The 23,372-nt window shown below is 49.6% G+C and overlaps 2 protein-coding genes across 5 annotated transcripts in view; both read left to right on the top strand.

Moving 5' to 3' along the window:
• Positions 1 to 459: 459 nt before the first annotated feature.
• Ssh3 (slingshot protein phosphatase 3) lies at positions 460 to 8,256 on the top strand. Of its 2 annotated transcripts, none has more exons than XM_021656195.2 (14): positions 460 to 655; positions 1,065 to 1,093; positions 1,625 to 1,856; positions 3,348 to 3,466; positions 3,542 to 3,613; positions 3,810 to 3,875; positions 3,985 to 4,173; positions 4,250 to 4,343; positions 4,541 to 4,669; positions 4,786 to 4,832; positions 5,439 to 5,585; positions 5,823 to 6,023; positions 6,115 to 6,376; positions 7,309 to 8,256. In XM_021656195.2, exons 1-14 carry the CDS (start codon positions 590 to 592, stop codon positions 7,588 to 7,590), a joined length of 1,935 nt encoding a protein of 644 aa, XP_021511870.1. In that variant the 5' UTR covers positions 460 to 589; the 3' UTR covers positions 7,591 to 8,256. The 2 variants fall into 2 exon arrangements, with proteins under 2 accessions (XP_021511870.1, XP_021511869.1); XM_021656194.2 differs by having other exon boundaries at positions 1,062 to 1,093.
• Positions 8,257 to 12,252: 3,996 nt separating this feature from the next.
• Rad9a (RAD9 checkpoint clamp component A) overlaps positions 12,253 to 23,372 on the top strand; it is a 61,597-nt gene continuing 50,477 nt past the window's right edge. For all 3 annotated transcript variants that reach the window (XM_021656202.2, XM_060383844.1, XM_060383850.1), the window contains exons 1-2: positions 12,253 to 12,566; positions 16,085 to 16,229. The gene's annotated coding sequence lies outside the window, so the exon portion shown is untranslated. The remainder of the gene's footprint in view (positions 12,567 to 16,084; positions 16,230 to 23,372) is intronic.

The following is a 23,372-nucleotide window of genomic DNA, read 5'->3' as shown; positions in this document are numbered from 1 at the left end:
AACCCCATGGTGGCGCGTGTCTTCAATCCCAGCACTTGGTAGATCTTTGTGACCTCCAGGCCGTCTGGTCTACGTCGTGAGTTCCAGGCCTGCCAGAGATACATAGTGAGACCCTGTCAAAAAAAAAAAAAAAAAAAAAAAGACCTATTGTCCTTGCTCCTTCATTCCCAGGAGCCAGAGCGTAAAACAAACAGTGGAGGCCCAAAATTACTCACTCAGGTGATCTTCCTGGGTGCAGCACGGAGGGCTGCACGCCTCCTGTGGGCGCAGCGACCAAAGCCGGGAGAGAAAGTGAGAGCTGGGCTACTCACCTGAGCCCCGCCCTCGGCCCCGCCTTCCGCCGCGCCTCCAGCGAGGACGGGGCGGGACGAGCGGAACAGAGAGCGGAGGGGAGGGGCCGCCGCCGCTCGGGGCCGGCTCTGCGAGAACCGACTGGTCAGGAGTCGGGCCCTTTAAGGGCCGCTCCCGAGGAGGTGCCAGGCCCAAGCAGCTCCACTCTCTCCTTCCTGGTTGTGCGAAGTCTGGGGCTGACCGTGGGCTGTGGGAGGGGTCGTGCGGGGTGCTCGCCCAGGTGACCAGGGCCTGCCCCATGGCGTTGGTCACTGTGAGTCGCTCGCCGCCTGCTAGTGGTCACTCCACGCCTGTGGGATCCACGGTGAGTTTGGCTGGGTTTTCCCTTCGCGCAGTTGGCTGCCAGCTGGGCCTGAGGGAGCACGTCCTGCCCCTGGCAGCCGGCCTGGGCTGGGTGGGAGTAGGCGGAGAGGACTGTGCGTCTCATGTTTTGGGGCACTTGGGAGGTCCTGAGGCTCCCAGGACCTAGGTAGATGCAAAGTCCTGCGACCCTCCCCACAGTCTGCAGCCACCTGCCCTTGTACCCCTGCTGTGCCTAGACTTAGGCCGGGACTTCTCTGGGGTCTGTGGAGCGGAGCAGCTTCAGAGGGAAGAGATTTTTTTTTTTTTTTTCCCACCTAGGGCTCAGCTCCCCTGGGGAGAGGAGAGGCTTTGGGCACTACCGGTCCTGGGGGCTGTTCTCTTACTCTATCCCTGGGTTGCTTCCTTAGCAGGTCAGAAGCAGAGGCCGGCTCCAGCGAAGGTGAGTCCCTTCTCCGGACCCGTGCTTCTCTGTAGACTGTGGGGTAGCCGCTGCCATTGTGGGCTGCAGCAGGGACCCACTGAAGTATTGTCAGATAAAGTCATGCTTAGGTGGGAGCCAGGGCAGTGGGTGGGGCTGGCACAGGTCCCATCTCTGGTTTATGGATGAACCAGCAGGGCTAACTTGGTCCTGGTCAGTGGATGCTTTCACTCATTACCTGGACGGGCCAGTGATTACAGGACCAAGGGCAGGGTGGGGCCTGAAGATGTATGGGTGCCTAAGCAGGTTTATAGCCTCTGAGTCCACCCAGAAGAGCGACACATCCCAAATGTGCAGAACAAGGTGAGAAAGAGCTGGAGAGCCCAAGGCTGGCTCCGGGTGCTAGTTAAAAATGTGACCGTCCCCTACTCCAGCCCAGCTGACTCGGGAGAGCAGCTTAGCCATCCATTTCAGCAGTCTCTTTCAGGGGACTCACTCTTGCTAACATTTGGACACCTTACGGCCTGAACCATTTCCCCATCGCTCTGCCAGGCAGAGTTTTGCGGTGCTCCGAGGAGCTGTCCTGGGACTTCAGGATGGAGGGGACAGTAACGATGCAGCTGAGGCCGACTCTGGGCCAATTGAGGAACCCTCCGGTGAGGGGCAGCCCACTGAGGACCAGACTGACAACGGGCAAGGATTCCAGAGTCCCTGGAAACAAGTGCAAAAGCAGCACTTGCACCTCATGGTGGAGCTGCTGAGGCCACAGGATAACATCCGCCTGGTAAGGGAGATTAGGGGGCAACCAGGCAGCTCCCCAAGAACTCCGCTGCTTCAGCCAGAGGCATATCAGCAGGGCCAGCTTGGCTGTCCCTGGAGGGCTGTGAAGGACAAGGGAGGTTTGTCCCATGTGAGCCGAGGGGGCGGGGGTACAGGAGGAGGTTTCTGTTAACCACAAGAGGCTCCTGTTGATACTAGTGAGCTGCCCAGGGATGGACTCAGATTCCCAGGGTTTTGAAGCACACCTTGGCAGCTGTGTACCAGCCAGACAGCACCCACGAAGGGCTAAGGTCTGCTGGAGCCCAAGCGCCAGCTCTGCAGAAAGGGTGGGGCACCAGACACTTGAAAAAGATGCAGGCTTTGGTAAAGCTGGGTTTGGAACAGAAGTGCTGAGATTTCTTTTTCCCCCTTTGGTGTTTTGCCTGTATGCTTGTCTGTGTGAGGGCGTCAGAAGCCCTGGAAGTCGAGTTACAGACACGTGTGAACTGCAGTGTGGGTACTGGGAATTGAATCTGGGTCCTCTGGAAGATCAGTGGTGCTCTTAACCTGGCCAGCCCCAGGAATGCTATTCTAACCCATTATAAAATGAAATCCTTCTAGTATGTATGAGGCCCTACCTCCAATTCCTAACACCACAAAAAAAAAAAAAAAAAAAAAAAAAATTAAGTCCCTAATGTTCCTGTGGTAGAAGACATTTTTCAAATAAAATATTGGCAAGTGGCAGGTTGTTAGACCAGGCTGGCCTCGAACTCACATTTGCCTATCTCTGCCCCCTGAGTGCTGGGATGAAAGGTGTACACCACCATGCCTGACTAAGTGGCAGGGTTTTTAAAACCTCCTTGCAGGGCTATGAAGATGGCTCAGGGGTTAAGAACTCTGGCTGCTCTTCTAGAGGACTCTCAGTTCAATTGCCAGCACCCACATGGTAGCTCACAACCATCCAGTCCCAGGATAGCTGACACTCCTTTCTGGTCTCCCTGGGCACTGGGCATGCATATCGTGCACAGACATGCATGCAGACAAAGAATCCTTACAAATAAAATACTTTTTAAAAAGATGAAACCTCTCTGCTAGGCAGAAACAAAAGTAAGGCTGCCTCTCCCAACGCTCCCCTCCCCTCCTTTTCTTACATTCCCCATTTAAGAGTTTTTGTTTGTTTGTTTTTTGGTTTGGTTTGGTTTGGTTTTTTGAGACAGGGTTTCTCTATGTAGCCTTGGCTGGGCTGGACTCACTTTGTAGACCGGGCTGGCCTAGAACCCACATCCATCCACCTGCCACTGCCTCCCTTAGTGCTGGGATCAAAGGCGTGTGCCACCACACCTGGCTCCCATTTGTTTTAAAGACAGTTTGTTGAGCCACAAATTGGAAAAGTTGACTATCGTTGTATTCTCAAATAGCCGTGATCTTCTTTCTGGGACTTAGGGGATGTGTCCATGTGGGAGTGAAGGGCAGATCCAGGAGCCCCTGTGATTCAGGGCTTCTTCCATTTTCCCAGGCAGCCCAGCTGGAGGCAGCCAGGCCCCCACGACTTCGCTACCTGCTGGTAGTGTCCACAGGAGAGTGTCTGAGCGAGGATGAGACCGTCCTTCTTGGGGTGGACTTCCCTGACAGCAGGTAGAAGCAGGGAGAGATGGGTTGGGCCAAGGATGTGAGGTGCGGAGGGACAACGGCTCTCCTGTCCCCTGCCAGCTCCCACAGCTGCACCCTGGGCCTGGTCTTGCCCCTCTGGAGTGATACCCAGGTGTACCTGGACGGCGATGGGTAAGAGGTAGCAGAAGGACGGGGGAAAGAGGAGAAAGGGGAGGCAGTCATTGAAGAACATTGGGGCCATACTCTGCTGGACTGTATGATCTTGGGCAAGTTACCTACCTCTGGGCCTCAGCCTCCCCCCGCTGATAAATGAACGGGTTCTCTGAGAGCCTGGCGTTTGGTCCCACCCTCCCTGGGTCTCCTGCAGGGGCTTCAGTGTGACGTCTGGTGGTCAGAGCCGAATCTTCAAGCCTGTCTCCATCCAGACCATGTGGTGAGTGCCGTAGTAGCTCAGCCCTAGGCCAGCCTCTCCTTAGACAGCAGCCAGGCCCAGAAGAGGGAACCAGGCAGGACTGTGTGACTCAGCCCCTATCTCATTCCAGGGCCACGCTGCAGGTGCTGCACCAGGCATGTGAGGCGGCTCTAGGCAGTGGTCTTGTGCCTGGTGGCAGTGCCCTTGCCTGGGCCACTCACTACCAGGAGAAACTGAACTCTGACCAGAGTTGCCTCAATGAGTGGATGGCCATGTCTGACCTGGAGTCCCTTCGACCACCTAGTGCTGAGCCTGGACAGTCAGTGCGGGGGAGGGGAAGAAGAGGAGGGGGGGTACCACTGTGAAGTGGCCTCTTATTGAAGGATCACTGCCAGGGCCTCAGAACAGGAGCAGATGGAGCAGGCGATCCTGGCTGAGTTGTGGCAGGTGCTGGACACCAGTGACCTGGACAGTGTGACTTCCAAAGAGGTAGGCAGGGTGGCTGGGCCCAGGGCCTGAGACTCACCTTCCCTTGGGGTCTTTCTCAGCTTGCTTTCCTGAGGCCTGAGCCATTCCCCAGTCCCTGACTTCAGCTCTGTGCAGATGGGACAGGGTACTCAGAGACTTCACTGTGGACCCTCTTCCCTTGCCTTCTCCTCTCTATCTCCCCCCTCCCCACCACATAGATCCGTCAAGCCCTGGAGCTGCGTCTGGGATGCCCCCTCCAGCAGTACCGGGACTTTATCGACAACCACATGTTGCTGCTCATGGCCCAGCAAGACCGGGCCTCCCGCATCTTCCCCCACCTCTACTTGGTGAGTCAGGCTGTAGGAGGTGGGGACCAGATCACCGATGCAGCTGCTATGACAGGTCCTGTAGCTAGAGACAAGCCACAGGAGCCCAGTGCTCCTCTCCCACTCTCGTTCTGCAGGGCTCTGAGTGGAATGCTGCCAACCTGGAGGAACTTCAGAGGAACAGGTAGGCTTCCCAGGCTCATTCTTTCAGCCTTCCTGTGGCTGTCCAGGCCGTTCCGGAATCTTAGCTCACCCCCAGCACCACTGTTTCTGCTTTAACCCACCCTTGGAGATGCTGGGCTCACTTGGGCTTAGCCATCTGCCCCCACCAAGCACACCCTATAGTGCAGAAATGAGGGCTGGACTCTGCTGAAAGGAAGGACGGTGGTGGACACTTGCCAAGCAGAAGAGGTTCCTGGCCACCTGGCCACCTCTACAGGTAGAAGGAAATGCCGTCTTCTAGTAGGAATGTGGCTGCTTCTGAAAGGAACCTGTCATCCCCCACCGTGGGCTTCTGAGAGAGCTGCTGTAGCCTTTATTACCTGCCGCTCAGAGCCCCCTGACCTCAGTTTAGCTTGAAAGCTAACTGCAGTCACAGAATAGAAGAGGGTTAAGGTGGACTCCTCACCAGGGAAACTCGTGCCCAAGGTTAGTCAGCTGGCAGCTGGCTCAGTTCTCTTCCCACTCCAACTGCTGCCATCCCCTGACTCTCAGAAGCAAGAACCAAACAGAAATGGCCAGGGAGCCTGGTCTTTGCCGCATCAGTCTGGCTTTGGACTCTCTGGCACAGGGTAAGTCATATCCTGAACATGGCCCGGGAGATTGACAACTTCTTTCCTGAGCGCTTCACCTACCACAACGTACGCGTGTGGGATGAGGAGTCCGCACAGCTGCTGCCCCACTGGAAGGAGACACATCGCTTCATTGAGGATGCCAGGTTGGGACCCTCCCAGCACCTGCTGCTCCAGACCACAAATAACTGGCGAAGCCCTGGCTTCCAGTGGGGACTGGTACCCTCCTCCTGCTCATCCTGCCCTCAGCTCTATTTCCTTCACTGCCCTCTCTGTCCTCACTTCCTTTTCACTGCTGGGTCCCGAGCCCTTCCCCATCCCTTCCCAGACTGCAGGCCTCTCGGGTTGAAGGGAAATGGGCTGACCATATCCCACCTCCACAGAGCACAGGGTACTCGGGTGCTCGTCCACTGTAAGATGGGTGTCAGCCGTTCTGCTGCCACAGTGCTGGCCTATGCCATGAAGCAGTATGGCTGGGGCCTGGAGCAAGCCCTGATCCACGTGCAGGAGCTCCGGCCCATTGTGCGCCCCAACCCCGGCTTCCTGCGCCAGCTACAGACCTACCAGGGCATCTTGACTGCCAGGTATAGGGGGAGGGACAAGGGAGAAGGTGATGTGTATACTGGGGGTGGCTACTGTGTCATTCAAAGCTGACTCAGAGCCACCTCCTCACAGCCGGCAGAGCCATGTCTGGGAGCAGAAAGTGGGTGTGGCCTCCCCGGAGGAGCCCCCGGCACCTGAGGTTTCTACACCACTGCCACCTCTTCCACCAGAACCAGGGGGCAGTGAGAAGGGGATGGTTTTGGGCTTGGAGGAGAGCCAGGAAACCCCAAAAGAAGAGCTTGGGCTGCGGCCCCGCATCAACCTCCGAGGGGTCATGCGCTCTATCAGTCTCCTGGAGCCAGAGAGTACCCCAGAGGCTGGAGGCATGCCTGAGGTGAGTCTGGGCAGGGAGCTCTCCTGCAGGAGTTCTGTAGAAGCAACTAAGGGAGCGAAGTGCTGGAGCCTGACTTAAGGCTGGCAGGTCCTCGCCGTAGGGTACTGTCTTGCTACCACCTCCCACCTTTCTGTGCAAGGCAACTTGTCCTGAGTACCTGAGGAGGGTGATCACCACGCTTCTCTCCAGGCTTGGCAAGAACAGGGATCCCAGGATCTAGGCAGTTGCAGGTCTGACCAGGAGCAAGGGACAGTCCGGCCCCAGCCTGACAAGCTGGCTCATTTCCTAAGGGGCTTGGCTTCTAGCTTTGGAGTGAGCATCCTCCCCAGACCATGAGCTCTGCTGGCAGCTGATGACATCCTGCACTAGAGAGGATAAGAGAGACCATTTCCGAAGCCCCCTCCTAAAGCTGAGGAGCCACAGAGCAAAGGATGGCACAGAGAAGAGCCTTGTGCTCATACAGTCCACCTACCAAGTGGACAAGCATGCTGCATGCTGAGAGCTGTTGGGCACAAGCTAGACAGGAAGCTGGCCCTTGCCTGAGGAAGCCAGGCCCGCATGTGACATGAGGTCACATGGCCAGCACAAAAGGAGTCCGCGCAGGCAGAACATTTTAGGTGCTGGGTATGGATCAATAGGAGATGTGGGATTAATGGTGGTTATTGTCCAAGGCAAGTGTCCTATGAGGTACCCAGACCCTGGTATCACAGAGCCCTTTTCTGGGCCTAGCACCTGGCAGGGTTTCAGCTATGGCTCACTGGATTGAACATATACAGGAAGAGGGATGAGAGGAGAAGGTGGTTAAAGTCAGGTTTAGTCCGTTAAAAAGGCTTCTAGGGGCCAGAAGAAAGTTCAAGCAGGGAAGGCCAAGTAATAGACCTACCCCTTTCTTAGCTCTGAGTTCCCATGGCTCTTTTTTCTCCCCAACCCAGGTTTTCTCTTCCCATGAGTCTTCCGATGAAGAGCCTCTTCACCCCCTCTCTCAGCTTTCAAGAGCCAAAGGTGGCCAGCGGGTCCGAAAGGGGCCTTGGCCTGCCCTGAAGTCTCGCCAGTCTGTGGTTGCCCTTCATAGCGCTGCCCTAGTAGCCAGCAGAACCCAGGCCTTCCAGGAACAGGGGCAGGGGCAGGGGAAGGCTGGTGTGTCTACACCTAGGCTCCGGAAGATGATGAGGCAGGCCAGTTTAGATGACAGCAGGGAGGAGGGCGAGGCCTAAGCCCTTACACTAGGGCCCCTAGACACTAAACAGAGATTGGACACAATTTCTCAGATGAGCTCCCTTTGCACCTATGGGCCTGCATGCTCCCTATAGCCCCCCCCCAGCAGTCCCCAGACCCTTGCCACTTCCTGCAGCCTTAGGTTTCAGACCCACGTCTACCTGTCAAGGGCTCAAGACTTTTTTCTATTATAGGGTATTGGTAGAGACATTCAAGGTGCCTTTAAGGGTAATAACACCCTGGTTTCATTTTCCACTCACCCTCTAACACTTTATGCAGCCATGGGATTAAAACCAGAAATTTTTAGGACAGTTTTTCTAGTTCACGTCTCCCTGGCTCTTAACTTCTGGTCATTCCACTCCGTGCAACCCTCTTCTCCCGCGGTCCTACAGGCAGCTAGGCCAGGGAACCAGTGGCCACAAAGGCAGATAGCACTTTTAGACCCCAGCCCAACAGGCTCTGAGGGGCCTCAGAGGCCACCCACCACCCACACAATTGACCAGAATCTCTGCTGCTGCCCCAGTTTTCCCAGGGCCCTCACTGGGTCACAGGGCACTGGGCTAAAGAGAGTCTTCTTGTTCTTGAAGATCTCTGGCTGGTCAAGTTTTTCAAAGTCGTATAGTATCTGGCTTTGTACTGAGAAATAAAAGACATTTTCATATTAAGTGTTTTCCATTTGTGACAAAGCCATCTGTCTTTCAATCAGACCCTTCTCTGTTTACACACCATGCTTAGCCGCTCCTGTCTCCTCCAGCTTCTCCTGTCTCTCAGGTGTCCTGTGACAGGCCTGTTTTGGTTGAGTGGTGTGCTGGGGGAGGGAAAGGGGTAGCCGGTACTATCTCTGTATCTCTAGGGCAAGGCCTGGGTAAATGTTAGCCATCCTGCCCATCAGCAGATCTGGGAGGAACAAGCCTATATGGGGCAGCAGGCTTCTGGTTCTGCTGGCACAGCTAAAGGGAGTTAATATGAGGAAGTAGAAGACCAAGCCTGTCATTAAAGCTGAGCTTCCGTTTGGACATTTGTTGCTAGTTCTTGAGCATATTTGGGTTCTAAGAATCACTTTCCTGCTATACTGCAAGAAAGCCTGTTGTTTTCCTTCCTTCCTCCTTCTCTCTGTCTCTTTCTTTTTTCTTTTTTGAGACAGGGTTTCTCTGTGTAGCCCTGGCTGTCCTAGAACTCACTCTGTAGACCAGCCTGGCCTGGAACTCAGAGACCCCACTGCCTCTGCCTCCCAAGTGCTGGGTTTAAAGGTGTACACTACCATGCCTGTCTGGAAAGCCTGATTTTCAAAGCCATAGTCATCAGGGAAGATGGTTGCTCAGTGATCCCACCCACCTAGGGGTTTCTTCTCCTCATTTTAGCTTGTAAGAATACTTATTGGGTAAGGCATAGGGGCACAGGCCTTTAAGCCCTACCCTTTGGAGGCAGAGGCAGATCTCTGTGAGTTTGAGGCCAGGGATATATAGTAACACCTTGTCTAAAAAAAGAACAGAGTGCTTCCATCATTGTCATTTCATTCCAGCCCCAAGATCACACTCTGTGTCTTATGACACTGTAACATACTACACTGGTTTGGGTTAAGCATCTTCAGGGCCTCCCTTAATGCAGGTTTGAGAGGAACTGACACCAGACCTGAATATCACATCATGTCCAGTTCCATTAAAGTGTCTTCCCCAAGCCCTGGGGAATTCCCAGTCCTATCCTAACCCTAAAGTGGAGAAGAGCTGTGGGTGGGGAGACTTGAGTCTCAGCCCTGGCTTCATCACTTCCAAGTCACTGCACTCAGAGTCTGTTTCTTTTTTGTGAAACAAAGCAAGCATGGGAAGCCATAAGCACTCCTCTCTGGTTTTTGTTTTGAAACAATGCAGGTCATTCACACACAGCTAGAGCTCAGCTTCTAAGTGTTTCCTGGAATAAGGGTCATTTAAACCCATCTGGGTGGCATGCATAGGAGGGGTACAGGGAAACTAGTTCCATTACTGACCGAAGTACTGAGTAAATACGGCTGCCTTCCCTCCTGCAGACAACCAGGAGTCACAGCAGACTGCTACGTCCCGTCCCGGGCTGAGGGCTAGTGAGGTCAGAAGAACAATGCTGCTTCCTGCTGCTTGCTCAGCTCAAAAAGTAGGGACACAGTCATGAACTCTGCTCCTTCCAACCCCCCATCCAAGAGGACCCTAAGAAAAAGGATCCAGCACTGGGGAGACAAAAGCTCGAAAGGGAAGCATCTGCATAAAAAAGACAAATTATTAGGATCTGTATATACAAAGCTTAAACAAACCGCTGAAAACCTTAACATAAAATGAGAAGTCTCTGTCCTATCAGTGCCTCATTTCTGTCTTCACAGGCAATGGCTGCTCATGGCTTCTGAGGCCACCCAAAGATGCCCCATGGTTCTAATATACTAACTAGTATCTGTATTCTTTTGAAATATAGGTGAGCTGGTGAGATGGCTCAGCAGTTAAGAACTGGGCCACTCTTCCAGAGGTCCTGAGTTCAATTCCCAGCAACCACATGGTGGCTCATGACCGGATCTGATGCCCTTCTTATGGCCTGCAGGTGTACATGCAGAACACTCATATAAATAAATAAATAAATGAAATTTAAGCCCAGCATGGTGGGACACACCTTTAATCTCAGCAAAGGCAGAGGGAGGCAGAGGCAAGTGGGCCAGCGTGGTCTACAAATCAAGTCCAGGACAGCCAGGACTATTGTTACCCAGAGAAACTCTGTCCCCCCCCAAAAAGAAACAAACAAAGAAAAAGCCAGCCTGTGGTGGCACACGCATTTAAAACCAGCACTTGGGAGGCAGAGGCAGGAGGATCTCTTCACAGAGATCCAGCCTGAATTCAGAGTGAGTTCCAGAACAGCCAGGTTGACACAGAGAAACCTGTTTCAAAAAAACAGTAACAACAAAAGAAATGTAAATTTTAAAATTTACATTTTAATGCTTTGTGTGTGTATGCGCGCACGTGCGCACATCTGTGCACAAGCTTGTGTGTGTGTGGAGGCCAAGAGAACGACTAGAGGGTGTTAGTTCTCCCAACATGTAGGTTCCAGAGGGCAAACTCCGGCAGTCAGTGTTGGTGTCAGGCCTTTTACCCACTGAGCCCTCTCACTGGCCCTAGACAACGGCATACTAACATTCTATAAAGCACTTTGAAATAGTTTTCATGACCTTTACATCACTTTCACATAAGATATGCCCCAATTTGAAATTACTAAGATAAAGGGTTTGCCTAGCATCATCATGTTGCCCTGAGTTCAACACCAAGAATCACATACATATAACATACACATCACAAACACATACACATACCCCAAGAATACATACACATTCAATTTTATAGACTCTATTATGTATTTAACTTTCCTTTTATACATAAGGGTGTGTGTGTGTGTGCATGTAAATAGTTTTTTGAGGCAGAGTTTCTCTGTGTGTGTAGTCTTGGCTGTCCTAGACTTGCTTTATAGACCAGGTTGGCCTCAAACTCACAGAGATATGCCTGCCTCTGCCTCCCCGAGTGCTGGGATTACAGGTGTATACCATTGTGCCCAATTTATTTTTATTTTTTGACATAATGTTTCTTCTCTCTCTGAAGACCAGGCTGGCCTGGAACTCAGAACTCTGTCTGCCTCTGCCTCCCCAGTGCTGGCATCAAAGGCGTGTACAACTTGCTGGGCTATGTAAGTGACCATTTATAGATGAACAGGCTGTCTAGATTTTTAAAAATCCCATTCCACCAAGCACTTTTGTCTGTATTTTTATTTACAAAAATATTTTGTTTGCTACCACATCTGTAGGATATATTTCTAAAATTGCCAAAGCAAAGACTACACATTTTTAATTTCATACAATATTGCCTAATATCCGTCCAGGACGTTGCGCCTTTTTACAATAAATGGGAATGTTTATCTCTTTAAAGGGCCATCCAGCCTACACACCCAAGTCACCTTGCAGAGGGACAAAGGGCAGGCCTTATAAACACCAGTGTTGAGAAACTGAGAAGCAAGAGAAACTCCTGCGTGTCTAACAGAGCCTGAATCAGATCCTGGGTTTCTAAATTTTCAATACAGGAGCCTAACTCTGGACACAGAGACGGCTGTTTCTCGGAGGTCAGTTCACTGATTTCACAGGACTGCTCAAGGTGGTGGAGAACCGCCTGGAAACAGCCAACTCGCACAGGCACTATCAGAAAATCCCTGCGCTCAAGGACCCATTCAGTTCCCACCTGATACCGAAGCCCCGACTTGGCAGCAATGAGGAGCTCGCACCGCTTGTCTCAGGCTAGCCCCAACCTGGGCTCGTTTCCACCTTCAAAGCCTTCTCCTTGCGCTGAGCCGGGATCACCAGTGGTCACCCCTGTGCCCGGCGCCAGGGCAACCCTTTACTAGGCTGTTTAAAAACACAGCAAAATCAAACCCTCTTCGTAGCTCGCCTCAGAGACGAGGCATCGCAGAATCTGACCTTTCAGGCCTGGCAGCCTCTCCTCAGACCACAGCAACAGCGACGCCTAAGACTCCGGCTCCTTAGAACCAACCGCGACGCTCGAGCGCCATCTTGCGTCCATTTCTTAGGCCCAGTAGCGGCAAATTGGAAACTACATTTCCCAGCGTGTCTAGCGCAACCGCGCAGGCGCAAAGAACGTCCTCTGGTTTCCATGGGAACCTCGACCCGGGGTAATCGGGACAGTTCTGCTCGGAGGGTTTAGAATGTTGCTCCCTGAAATACAAAGGAGCCGGGACCGGGTTTGCTAACCGTTACGGGGACAAAGTGGGGAAGTTGCCCTGCCTCCCGGGACCAGCGCTGCCAAATTCTTCTGGTGTCCTGGCGTCCGCGCGCTCCGGGGCCTCGGTGTCCCGAGTAGCCCGGTGAGAACAGTGTTTGGCTCTCTGACCTGCAAGGTGCCACTCGCCTTGAGCTAGTTTCTAAATCTTGTCACCCTCCGGCGCAGGGCCTGCGCGCTGCACACAGGTACTCCTTGGGCACAAGTGGACAGGGCAGGGATGGTGGGCGCTGAGGGAAAGCGAAGGTAGAATCTGCCTAGGAGAGCAGTGCACCTGGGGCTTGGACCTGGCTCTGCCTGCGAAGGAGTCGGAACCCCAGGCTGACCCCCAACTTCGGTATCCTTGGTCCCGCCCAATATAATGGGGTTTGCCCTGGAATAGAAGACAGTGTCTGTAAGATATAGAAGGAACTTGAGCAGGTTGTGGTGCGGCTCGCCTGTAGATGAAAGTTCAAGGCCAGCCTGATATATATATACACACAGGAGTCCAAGGCAACCGAGGCTTCAAAGTGAGACCTTGCATAAACAAACAAATAAAAATAAGAAACTTGAAGCAAATAATCCTAAGGTGTTTTCTAGCCAATTTACGTACAGCTGTAGTCGCTGCCCCTCACCAAGTGCAAGAAAGAAAAAAAAAAAGTGTCGGGGGGTGGGGATGAAATGGTTTAAACAAGCATCTGAGCTTGGGATGTGATCTAGTCAAACCTGGGCTTGTGATTCGGGTACAGATTTATTACACGTCTTGAGCCTCATGGGCACAAATAATAGCAATGAAGTCCCACCTCCTGATTTTTGTTTTTAAGGTTTATTTTATGTGTATGGGTATTTTGCCTGAATGTATGTGCACCATCTGAGTACCCGGTGCTGAACAAGATCAGAAACGGTGGCAGATCCTCTGGAACTGGAGTTAAGCATGGTTTGGTTATGAGCCCCTCCGTGTGGGTGCTAGGAATCAAACCTGGTCCTCCGCAAGAATAAGTGTTATTTTTAAAATTTTATTTAACTTTATTTTATGTGCATTAGTGTGAAGGTGTCAGATCCCATGGAATAGGCATCATAGACAGTTGTGAGCTGCCATGTGGGTGTTGGGAATTGAACCCGGATCCTTTGGAAGAGCAGACAGTGCTCTTAAACACTGAGCCATCTCTCCAGCTCCAGAATAAGTGTTTTAAAGTGCTGAGCCGGGCCCCCACTTAAGGTTGTATTTTGTTTTGTTTTGTTTTTCAAGGTAGGGTTTCTTTGTGTGTAGCCCTGGCTCCCTGGAATTTGCTCTATAGACCAGGCTGGCCTCAAACTCACAGAGATGCTCCTGCCTCTGCCTCCGGAATACTGTGATTAAAGGAGTGCACCTCCATTGCTGCTGCCGCCGCCACTGCCACCACCACCGCTGCCATCACCCAGGTTTTCAAGGATTAAATGGGAAAACAATACATTTTTAGTCCAGTGCCTGCATATAGTAAACACTATTCTAAGTCTAGATCCCTAAATATCGAATAACTTCTTTTAATTCTGGGCATATCCATTCTTCTGAGGCAGGATTATATATTTACAGGCTGATTGGAAAGAGGAAGCTGGAGTCTACTCATACAAGGTTCAATGCTGAAGGCCAGTGCACTCACTGGCACAGCATGAAGGGAGGATTCAGGGTCCAACATTGGATGGTGGTGAAGATACTTTTCCTTCCTTAAGATTCTTAGAGAATCCTGGGCAATGGTGGCCCCTTTAATCCCAGGACTCGGGAGGGAGAGACGTCAGATCTCTGTGAGTCTGAGGCCAGCCTGGTCTACAGAGTGAGTTCCAGAACAACCAGAATTACACAAAGAAAAAGCAAGCAAGAAAGATATTCTTAGAGGAGGGCCGAACATAGTGGCACACACCTTTAATTCCAGCACTTGGGAGGCGACCAGCATGGTCTACAAAGCAAGTCCAGGAGAGCCAGGGCTCTTTTACACAGAGAAACCCCGTGTCAGAAAACCAAACCAAACCAAACCAAAACAGAAAAGATTCTTAGAGGATGTGAGAACTTACCTGTTACATGAAAGCTGCTGAATATACCTAAAATGCTTTTTTCAAAATACTCATTTTTATTTTATGTGTGCGGGCGTTTAGCCTGCCCAACAAGCATGCAGTGCCCACAGGGGTCAGAAGAGGGCATCAGAGTCTCTAGAATTGGAGTTGTTTGCTTGCACATTTGTATGTGCACCATGTACATGCCTGGTACCCGTGGAAGTCAGAAGAGGGCATCAGAACCTCCAGGGCCTGGCATCAGGGATGCTTGTGAGCTGCCATGTGGGTGCTGAGACTCAAACCTGGGTCTTCTGCAAGAACAAGACCTCTAAGCCACCGAGCCATCTCTCCAGCCCCATGAGCAGTTTTAAAAATTTATTTGTTTTTATGTGCATTGGTGTTTTGCCTGCATGTATGTCTGTGTGGGGGTGCCAGTTCTCCTGGAACTGGAGTTACAGACAGTTGTGAGCTGCTATGTGGGTGCTGGGAATTGAACCTGGGTCCTTTTAACCTCTGAGCCATCTCTCCAGCTCCCAATGAGCATTTTAAACACCTATCATGTATGTGGTACTATGTGGGTACTCTGAGGAATATGGTGATTTATAATACAACCTTTGACCCTAGGAAACATAGGATTTGACAGAGAAGTAATTATGAGTCCAAACACATCATTTAAGTAAAAATGAATGTAGCATTTGAGGTCCAGGTCACTGTACTCTGGAGATTCCAAAGCAGGAGAGATCACTCCCAAGTCACAATATACTGAGAGAAGGAGGAAACTTCACATGGGTTTTCTAATATACGTGTAAACTGTACAAGTCAAAAACTAGGGAAAAGGTATTCTGGGGACCCTTCTCAAAGTCTGACACCGAAGAGAGCTGTTTGTATTCCTGACTAGATGGCTCTAGAAGACAGAACCTAGTGATCGCTTTATTCTCTGCGTGATGTTGGCACATAGTATGTATCAATGAAGAGTTTTCCTGTAAAGGGGAACCAGAGGAGGGAACTTAAATTACGCTAGGCCTTCATGCAGCCTATAGGAGGAGGGATGTGACCAGGCAGGGGATCATGGCAAGAGCCAGATTGTTGGCATATTTTAGACAGTACCAGCCCATTGAGAAAACAAATTAATAAAGTTTCATAAAGTATAGGAAGGTCTGTGAACCTCCCTTCCTGGAGCTTAAGGGAAGAGCTATGATGGGAGGAATGAAACCTATACCATGAAGCAATCTTAAAGAGCAGTGGTGGATACCCCTTTGGTTTATGTCTGTACTTAAGTATCTCTTCCTATTACCAACTTTTCTACAGGGACATTTCCCTCCCTTCTAAAATCCCCTTGGCAGCAGGAAACTTTATCTACCACACCAGCTTACTAGGCTGCTGCAAAAAGATGGCATTAGCACCAGCAGCTCCATCTTCAGGGTGATCTGGGTCCTGCTTTTCTCCAGGCCTACCCAGAAGTTAGCCCCTCAGAGACAAGTGTCCAGGGTGCAGAGCAGTGGTGTGTCTTGAGGAAGGCACAGATAGATAAGACTGAAAGATCCTCAAGGATAGGGCCTCTTTAAGAAGGTCTGGATCTTCCCAGTCCTCTTGCTTGAGGTGGGTGCAAAGTCACCCTCAAAACAGGGGAGCTGTGGAGATGGTGTCAAAGAGAGGAGAATGCACAGCAGTTGCCTTTTTTCTTTTTTTCTTCCCCTAGATGTGGAATGCCGGACTTAAGGGGACTGCAAGTGCTCCCTTTACTGGAGACACAAACCAAGGAGAGCTCTTACCTTCTCCTGGCCCTGGCTTGTGCCTGGAGCCCTGCTGTTGCTCTTCTTTTGCTCCTACTCCCCTGGCTGCAGGTAAGTGCTTGTACAGGGCGGGAGAATCCTTTTTGGCTAAATGTCATGTGGAGCCTGGTAACTCCAGGCCTGATGGTTAGGAGGTGGTGGTAGCTGCATGCCTGCCATGGAGACCTGTTCCAGCTGGCTGCAGGAGTATGATGGCCCTTTGTCATTTGTAAAGCACTGCCACTTACACGAGATCTCATTGGATGTCAAGCAGCAGCAAAAGTTCTCGTGAGATAGCTTCACTTTTCTGTCTGAAGGTACAAGTTCTTAGGGTGTAGATCAAAGAGCTAAAGACAGCAGTCTCTCCTGCCTGTTACCACCAAGGGGGTGTCATCAGCCTACTGGGGAAGCCACAGTTCTCAGTTAGCTGGATTCCAGAAAACAACTCTCTTTCTTCCCAATTCAGTCAGAATTTCCTGCCTGTTTCCACAACTTTCCAGCATCTACTGTCAGACATATTGGAAGAGGGCCTCCCTTCTCATGCCTCATTAGATATAAACCTATTCCCACATACACAGTCCTGTTGAGAGTTACACATCCTTTCCTTGACTCGCCAGGTTTATCCTCTGGCAGATGGCTTACCCAGGTAACTGAGCTTGGGGGATTGTGTATCTGGCTGGAGGAGGAAGGATAGGAAAAATCTGTTCCCCACCTCCATGGGGAAGGAAGCTATAGAAGTTTGCCTGGTGAGGCAGGCCTGGGTAGTAATTCCTACCCAACCCTGTTGGTACCCACCAGTTCAAGGAGCTACAGAGGTACAGGGATGACAGAGAAGGCCACACAGAGAGTGCAAGACTAGGCCAAAGCAGGTCCCACCTGCTGACCTAACTCAACTCAGACACAGATGTGGGGTGAGATGGTCTGTGTAAAAGGCTACATTGACAAGAGGGAGCCACTTATATGTGGCCTACATTTTATGTTCTCATGTGTCCTGAGGAAGTTTGGAGATAGGTGGGTTTACCCAAGGCAGCAGCAGCCTATCCTCCCAAGCAGCCATCTTGGCTTGGCAGACTGATCTCAGCCTAGGAAGCCATTAGGAGGCCACACCACCCACTCAGTGATGGCTCAGCTACATGCCCCCTTCAGCTCTGTCCACATTTTGATGACCTCACTATCCTGAATGTTCCTGTATTGGGCTGAACTCTGCCTCTTCAGAAGGTCTGGCTGCTGCCGTCCCCTTTTTTCAGCTGAAGCTGCTGAACACAAGAGCACATGCCTTTTGCTGCATCTATCTCAGGTGTGTCCATGTGGAACCATCTATGACTCCTAGTCTCTGATAAAGGATTCAGCTGAGAGAGGACAGGGCAAGGCAGGAATGCCAGGAACTTGGAGCCTAGGTAGGAAGGGACTTGTTAAAGGGATGCCATCATGGAACTGAAGGCCGGGGCACTAACATTGCTTGGGCTTCAAGGCTTCTGGCAGTGGGTTGTAGGGCCAGGCAAAGGCTGTTCTGAGCAAAGAACTGTCCTTGGAAGAAGGATTCTTTTCTGGTTGGAACCATGTTGGAGTAGGAGGGCCTGTGAAGGGTCATGTGACGGACAGCTGGGACACTAAGCATGTTCTCTTTCCTTTTGGTTCATCTCTGAAGCTGGGAGCTTCTAGCCAGCCTCTTGTTGACTCTTCTGTTCAGTTCTGCATCCCTTACACCAGATGTAAGCCTCTGAGTGACTTTCCACACATAACCAGTTAGCAGAGTCTGATGGTCTTTCTCCGAACGTCTCTCATTTGCCACCCTTCCTCAGCTTGCCCCAGTCCCTGTTACCATGCCTTCATGGTTTCTAGGTCTTCACTGACTTATCTCGTGCTTTTGGTGGTGCTCTGCGTGGCCTCACAAGTGGCATACTGACTTTTTTTTCTTTGTGAGTCAGGGCCTTTCTCATACTGGCACCAGCCTGCCTTTCTAGCTTTATCTTCCAGGACATCTGTGTCTTTCTTTCTTTTTGTTGTTGTTTTTAAAGACAGGGTTTCTCTGTAGCCCTGGCTTTCCTAGAACTCACTCTGTAGACCAGGCTGGCCTCAGACTCACAGAGATCTGCCTGCTGGGATTAAAGGTGTGTGCCACTGCCACCTGGTGTTTTTCATTTTTTTTTAAAGTAATTTATTTATTCTATGTACATTAGTTTTTGCCTGCATGTATGTCTGTATGAGGATGTCAGATCTTGGAGTTACAGACAGTTGTGAGGTACCATGTGGGTGCTGGGAATTGAACCTGGCCAGAAGGGACCCTCTAACCTTTACCTTTCCACCCAAGAAATATTTACAGGAACAGTGTGTACAATACTTGCCATTTAAGCCTGATGACCCAAGTTTAGATCCTTAGAACCTATGTAAATTGAAACATAATAGCATAAGCCGTGTGCATCAGTGAAGAAGAGATGTCCTGTCTCAAACAGGTAGAGAGCCAGGACTAATTCCCGAGATTGTCCTCTGCCTGCAAAGGCAGGCAGATCTCTGTGAGTTCAAGGCCAGCCTACAAAGTGAGTCCAGGACAACCAGGGCTACACAGAGGAAAAAAAAAAAAGAGTAAAGAGTAACAACAAAAACTATACTAACAAGGGGGCTGGAGAGATGGCTCGTGGTTAAGAGCACTGTCTGCTCTTCCAAAGGTCATGAGTTCAATTTCCAGCAACCACATGGTGGCTCACAACCATCTATAATGTGAACTGATTCCCTCTTCTGGCAGGTATAAATGCAGATAGAACACTCATATACATAAAATAAATAAATCTTTAAAAAAATAAAGACCTAGATAAATAAACTTGAAGTTAAAAAAAAATAAAAATAAATAAAAAATAAAAAAACAACAAACTATACTAACAAATTAAAGATAGGGATGGCAAGATGGCTTAGCACATGGAAGCACCACCAGTCCTGGTGGCCCAAGTTTTATCCTTGGAAACCACTTAGTGGAAGGAGAGAGCTGACTCCCTCAGGTTGCCATCTGACTTCCCAAGCTCTCTGTGGCACATGCAAGCTCTCTTCCCACAGATAAATAAATCAATGTTTTGTGGGGTTTTGTTTGTTTGTTTGGGACAGAGTTTCTCGGTGTAGCCCTGGTTGTCCTGGAACTGGCTCAGTAGACCAGGCTGGCCTTGAACTCAAATCCACCTGCCTCTGCCTCCTGAGCGCTAGGATTAAAGGTGTGGGTCGCCACCACCTGGTGATCAATCAATCAATAAATATAAGAATTAATGTAAAAATAAAATAATTTTGGTAAAAAAATATACATAACATAAAATTTACTATTTTAGCCTTTTTTATAAAGCAGGTTCTTGCTGAATAGCTTAGGCTGGCCTCAAACTCATCCTGATTTAGTCTTCTGAGTGCTGAGATTCTAAGCATGCACTACCACAATCAATGAACTTTGTTCATTTTAGAGTATATAATTGGCCGGGCAGTGGTGCCACATGCCTTCAATCCCAGCACGGGGGAGGCAGGGACAGGCGTGAGCTGGAGGCCAGCCTGGGCTACAGAATGAATTCCAGGACAGCCAATTAATTTTTATTTAATTAATTAAAATATATAATTGGGCTAGGCGTGATTACCACTCCTTCAATCCCAGGATTTGAGAGGCAGAGACAGTCAGATCTATGTGAGTTTAAGGCCAGCCTGGTCTACGTAATGAGTTCTAAGGCAACCAGGGTTCTGTAGAGAGACCCTGTCTCAAAAACCAACAACAGAAAAACAAAGTACATAATTGTTTGAGGGCTGAAGCAATGCCTCAGCGGTTAAGAGTGGTTAAAAGTTTCAGAGGACCTGGCTTCAATTCCCAGCACCCACATAGTGGCTCACAACCCCCTCTAACTCCAGTCTCAGGGGATCTGATGCCTTCCTCTGATCATCATGTGCACCAGGCAAGTATGTGGTGCACAGACATGCAGGCAAAACTGGACCCATAAAAATTTAAAGTAGATAATTGTAGCATCAGGTGCATTTGCAGGGCTGCAGCTATAGCTCAGTGGCACAGCACTTGTCAGTCATGTACGAGTAAGATCCTAAATTCAATCCCCAGCCCCATACACACAAAGTACATTTGTAATGTTATACAACTCTCAGCACTATCCATTTCTAGAAGCGTTTCATTATCACCAACAGAACTTGCCTGCTGAACAGTATGCTTTCTGCGAATCTGCCTCTCTCCAAACTGCATGTAAATGTAATATTGCCTTATTTGGACTTTTGTGTGTGGTTTAATTCACTTAGCATAATGCGTTCAGGTTTTAGCCAAGTTGTACCATGATCCAGAATTTTATTCCTCCTTAAGGTAATAATAGCCCTTTTATGTACACACACAGCTTATTCATCCATTCTCATATTTATAAGCATTTGGATTCTTTTAACTTTTGTCTGTTATGAAAACTGCTGCTGTGGACATTGGCTGGTGTCTGCTTGAGTCCCTGCTTTCAGTTAGTCTGGGTACATACCTAAGAGTGGAATTGCTGGATCATAATGTCATTCTGTCTAACTTTATGAGGAACTGCCAAGTTGTTTTCCATACCAACCAAGAAATAATGAGCTAAGTCTAGACTATAGGCCATAATTACATAATTAAAAAAAAAAGCAAAACTGGGGCTGGAGAGATGGCTCAGCGGTTAAGAGCACTGGCTGCTCTTCCAGAAGACCTGGGTTCAATTCCCAGCAACCACATGGTGGCTCACAACCATCTATAATGAGATCTGGTGCCCTCTTCTGGTGTGCAGGTGTACATGCAAACAGAACTTTGTATATATAATAAATAAATAAATCTTTAAAAAGTTACTCCTTTTATTATTTCTACCAAGTGATAAGTTGAAACGACGTGGATATCCTTTTCCCCAATAATCTAGCAACCATTGGTTTTCTTTTCTTTTCTTTTAAAAAGAGATTTCTTTATTTATTATTTATACAATATTCTGTCTCATGTACACCTGCACCCCAGAAGAGGGCACCAGATCTGATTACAGATGGTTGTGAGCCACCCTGTGGTTGCTGGGAGCTGAACTCAGGACCTTTGAAAAACAGCCAGTGCTTTTACCTCTGGGCCATCCCTCCAGCACTTGGTTTTATTTTTGTTTACTCTTGTGCGTGTAGGGGATCAGACTAAAGGCCCCCTGTGTGGTAGGCAAGTCCTCTGTTATTCAGTTGCACCCCCACCCTCTCAACCACTAGTTTTAGCATTAGGTGAAAATTTTGCCTAAATTATTTCACTGTATTATTTAAATTGTATATTTTCCTTATGTTATGCATTTGATATGGTAAGTTATTATTTTTCAGCAAAAATATTTTTTCCTTGTCACATTTATCCCTGTAGGGTCAATGTCTTGCTGTCAGTGTTGTTTTTGAGGACTTATCTATTTTGTGTGTATGCCTGTGTCCCTGAGTGTATGTAGATGTGTGTGGGTGTTCACTGAGGCCAGAAGAGGGTGTTGCATCTCCTGGCACTGACATTACAGGAAGTTATGAGGTTTGGGGTGTGGGTTCTGGGAATCGAACCTGTATCTTTTGCAAGAGCAGCAACCATTGAACCATCTCTCCAGCCCCACGTTATTCTTCCCAGTTATCCTATATCCTGTTATCCTGTATCTGGGCAGTGAGAGCTCCCATACGGGGCCCTACGTCTCTGATGCATTGTTGCTTCCTATCACAGTATCCTGTTCTAGGTACACCTTGTATCTACCCCAGTGAAAATCAGCCATTCATCCAGAGATCCTTAGGTTCTTTAAGTGGGGAAAGCTGTTTTCAGAAACTAACAGCAACTACAGATATGCTTACTGCTATGGAGTTTTATTGCTTTTAGGCTTTTATGATGGATGATAAAATGGAAAAAAAAATTAGTTTAGGACTGCTTATTTAGACCATGGCCAAGCCCTCCCATTGTAAATGGCTCTCAAATTGAGTACAGTATGTATGACCACTATTATTGGCTTTTAGAAATAGGTAGAAATGATCCCTGAGAGAAGGAAAATATTTGAAGTAAACCCCAAATAACTGACACCTCCCCTCACCTGAAGACCACACAGCACAGAGGTGTCACTCAAGCAGAACACAGGGGTTCTGCCACACTGGAAGGCAGAGCTCATAGGTGAGGGCTGCCAAAGCAGGTGGAAATTCAGAGGCAAGCTGCAGGAAAGATAGGTACAGAGAAGGGGATTGCCCGAAGTCTGTGTGTGATTGCCCTGTGACTCCTCAGCTGAGGCCGATTACATGTGTGCAAGGTGACTGGGCGATGCTGACAGAGACTACGGCTGTGAGGTTGGGAGTCAGATCCCACAGTCCTGTGAGACTTTGGATTGTGGGTCAATCAGAACGGAAACACGTCATTAATATTCTGGCTGACACGAGAGCTCAGTGAAGCCACGCTGTAGAAATAGGGACCATGACTTAGAAGCTGGGGAGACAAACTGCAGTCTGCCCAGATCTGGTCCACCACAGGCCCACCACTACCTGTGTATTTGTTTCCGCACTCTTCCTGGCTGATTTATGCTACAGCGGCCGGGACCGCATGGGCTAGAATAGCTACAGATGCTCTCTACACAGGCCAGCTCTTCCCTAACCCTTCTGTGGAGCAAAGCTGTGACACGCCGTCTAATACAGCCTAGAACCAAGTCTTAAAGAGCTCAAGGAGAGAGCGGAGAGATGGCTCTGCTGTTCTTTCAGAGGGCCAGAGTTTGGACCAGTACCCATGCTGGGTGGCTCACAGCCAACTCTAGGAAATACAGCACCCTCTGTTGGTTCTGGGGGCATACACGCAGATGCACGGGTGCACGCATGTGCACAGGCACACATGTAGGTAAACACTCCTGCATATAAAATAAAAATAAAATGTTTCTTCAAATTTTTAAAACCAGGGGCTGGAGAGATGGCTCAGTTGTTAAGAGCAGACTACTCTTCCAGAGGTCCTGAGTTCAATTCCCAGCAACCACATGGTGGCTCACAACCATCTATACGGCAGTCTGATGCCCTCTTCTGGTGTGCAGGTGCACATGCAGGCAGAACACTACAGACATAACAAATAAATTTTTATAATTTTTTTTTAAATTGCTGGGCCATGGTGGCACACGTCTTTAATCCAAGCACTTGAGAGGCAGAGGCAGAGGCAGGTGGAACTGGAGTTTGAGGCCAGCCTGATCTACAGAGTGACAGCCAGGGCTACACAGAGAAAACCTGCTTTGAGAA

This window comes from Meriones unguiculatus, chromosome 1 (assembly GCF_030254825.1).
Source record: "Meriones unguiculatus strain TT.TT164.6M chromosome 1, Bangor_MerUng_6.1, whole genome shotgun sequence".
Lineage (NCBI taxonomy): Eukaryota > Metazoa > Chordata > Mammalia > Rodentia > Muridae > Meriones > Meriones unguiculatus.
This window is presented reverse-complemented; position numbering and strand designations above follow the sequence as displayed.

Coding starts and splice junctions, on each gene's coding strand:
- Ssh3 (XM_021656194.2), top strand. CDS start 590: ATGGCGTTGGTCACTGTGAGTCGCTCGCCGCCTGCTAGTGGTCACTCC. Junction 4,670..4,785: donor TCTTCCCCCACCTCTACTTG/GTGAGTCAGGCT, acceptor CTCGTTCTGCAG/GGCTCTGAGTGGAATGCTGC. Junction 5,586..5,822: donor CGCTTCATTGAGGATGCCAG/GTTGGGACCCTC, acceptor CCACCTCCACAG/AGCACAGGGTACTCGGGTGC.